At 34.6% G+C, this 2,353-nt stretch overlaps 1 protein-coding gene across 5 annotated transcripts in view; it reads left to right on the top strand.

The window, feature by feature from the left end:
- Positions 1 to 2,353, top strand: part of LOC119591312 (cytoplasmic FMR1-interacting protein-like) — a 50,156-nt gene that overhangs the window by 30,061 nt on the left and 17,742 nt on the right. For 4 of the 5 annotated variants that reach the window (XM_037940039.1, XM_037940043.1, XM_037940042.1 and 1 more), the window contains one exon: positions 2,187 to 2,255. The exons of the other annotated variant lie outside the window; for it this stretch is intronic. In XM_037940039.1, the coding sequence (XP_037795967.1) occupies positions 2,187 to 2,255 (69 nt within the window). The remainder of the gene's footprint in view (positions 1 to 2,186; positions 2,256 to 2,353) is intronic. 5 annotated transcript variants of the gene reach the window in all.

The raw sequence follows: 2,353 nt of genomic DNA, 5'->3' as shown, positions 1-2,353 counted from the left end.
GTAAATTGCCATTGTCACTGTGTACTGAGTGAGGAGTGGTAGTTAGGATTTTTAAAAATACCAAGTTGTAATTGAAAATCCAAGACATAAGTGTGCATTGACTATGAATATGGCTACTAGCAAGAGAGCTATCTGGCCTACTGATCCCCCACACAAATTAAAAAGGAAAAAGGTGATCGATGTAGCCCAGAACCAAACCACTTATAGTAATTACATTTTAGTCATATATGTTGATAGTTGCATTCTGATTGTCAACATCATACAAGTTAATTTTAAATGCCTCAAATTTTCTATTAGAATACATTTCACAAGGGCATTGAAGTAGTTTTGCTGAAGTTTTGCAGAGACATGGAAGTTGAATGAATTTATATGCCCATGTGTGCACAACTCTGTAATATTTACTATTGTTTTCTGTCTAAACCTTTAACATAAGAACATCATGAGCAGAGTTAAACAGTATGTATATATAATAATGCATAAGGTCATTTAGGATGCATTGTGACTATATTAAACTTCATGAAGGTCATGCAGCAACATTTGTAGTGGTAACAAAATTGATATTAATGCAAAGAACAAAAATTACCATATTGACTCAAAATACTACATAACATAAGAATAATTCAGTGACCTTTTAGAGGGTCTGCTTAATGTTTGACACCTGAGTTAAGGAAAAAGCTGACCAGTATAGAGAGTAATTGTGTATGCAGTGTTTATTTTTCATACAAGTTGTCTTTGATTTTTTATTATAGACAAATGCACTTATAAGCCCATATATGCAGACACATACACGCACTACGATATATGAACACATACTCAGATATATTTGAACTTACATGCTCACTAATACAAAGTGTAGATACTCTTGCATCTGGCAATAGATAAAATTATAGTTTGTAATAGTCTTTCTTGTAAAATGAAAAAGGATGAAGAATCTGCTGTGATGATTTGGTGGTGTATGCCTGTAGACCAGTTAAAGAATCAATGAATTATGAATGCTAGAGCAAAATGAATCATGTTTATGTGTACATGTCACTTTATGTTTGATGAACCTGAGAGCAGTGAAAATAAATCTAGCAGCAACAGTTATTAAATAAATAAATGACAATTCCAGAATCAAAAAAAATACTTTTGTTCATTATATGCTTTGTTAATTGCCCCAAAATGTAAACCAAGGCAAGAGATGCATCAGTGAACTTAAGACATGATATGTACATGAGATGAAGTAATTAGTATGACTATAAATGCTATAGTTATTATCACTGTCAGATAACGTTCATATATGTAAATATATATTAATAATGTTTTGTTCCTTTTTCAATTTAGTAATCTTACCAGGTAGGGTACCCTGATGCTAATATATTTAAACAATGATTAGTGTTGCTATTATCATACACAAACCTCTTAAATATGATTATCTTAGGACATGTTTTTTCATCAAACCTTTAGTAATTGTTAATGATATATACACTATCATTATGAAAGCAGAGCAATAAGAAGCAGTAATTTGCCGTAAAGAATTATTTATTTCATAGTATTGATGCATAGATGTTTAATTATGTATGTGTGCTCTCTTATCTCTATATATACATCTCCTCAACCTCCTTTTTTTTTTTTTTTATAATTCTTAAAGCTTTCTGTAGCCTTCAGTGTTTTGCTAAATTTTGTGATTGAAACATTTGGATACTGTCTTCATTATCTCACCTGTAAGGTTCAGAGGTCCTACCCTGTTTATTATAAAGCTCTTAGGTTACATGCTATTTAATTCACAGACATTGCTTATTTTTTAAAACTTATTCCTAGATTTTCTTTTACTTCCATCTTAATGCCAACATAAATTTAGACAAGTTCCATGTTCATTTTAAATTGATCTACAAATGAACCCCTTTTTTCTTACATGATCCTAACTCGTAGTCTTGGACAAGGCTCCTTCCTGTCCCCTCTTTTCCTTCCTCCTTCACTCCCTTGACCAGTCCTTGTACCACCATCTTCATTGCTGTCCGTCATTGCCAGCCCCTCTTCATCACCATTCATCCGGGTCAGTCACCTCCTTTTCTGTCATTCTCCGTTGCTCTCCCCCTGATTCGGTACCGCACCCACTTCTCCTCCACCCTCTCTGACGGTAGCTTTCTCCGACCTTACTTGACCTCATTTGCTCACTATTCTCTGGTGCACCTGACTGTCCCTAGAAGTGCACTGTGGAGCACCATCACAATGAGGAATGCAAAGATCTGGTGGTGATGGACAAGCGCATTCAGGTATCGCCCTCTCTCACGTCTGTCTTGTTCCCTGGTTGTTGTGCCTGTGTTTTTTGTGCCTGTTGTGCTTGCCTTTGTAACTGCATTGGAAATTTGTG

The sequence above is a fragment of the Penaeus monodon genome, chromosome 28, assembly GCF_015228065.2.
Source record: "Penaeus monodon isolate SGIC_2016 chromosome 28, NSTDA_Pmon_1, whole genome shotgun sequence".
NCBI lineage: Eukaryota > Metazoa > Arthropoda > Malacostraca > Decapoda > Penaeidae > Penaeus > Penaeus monodon.
Note: the sequence above shows the minus strand (reverse complement) of the source record. Positions and strands in the feature narration are given on the sequence as shown.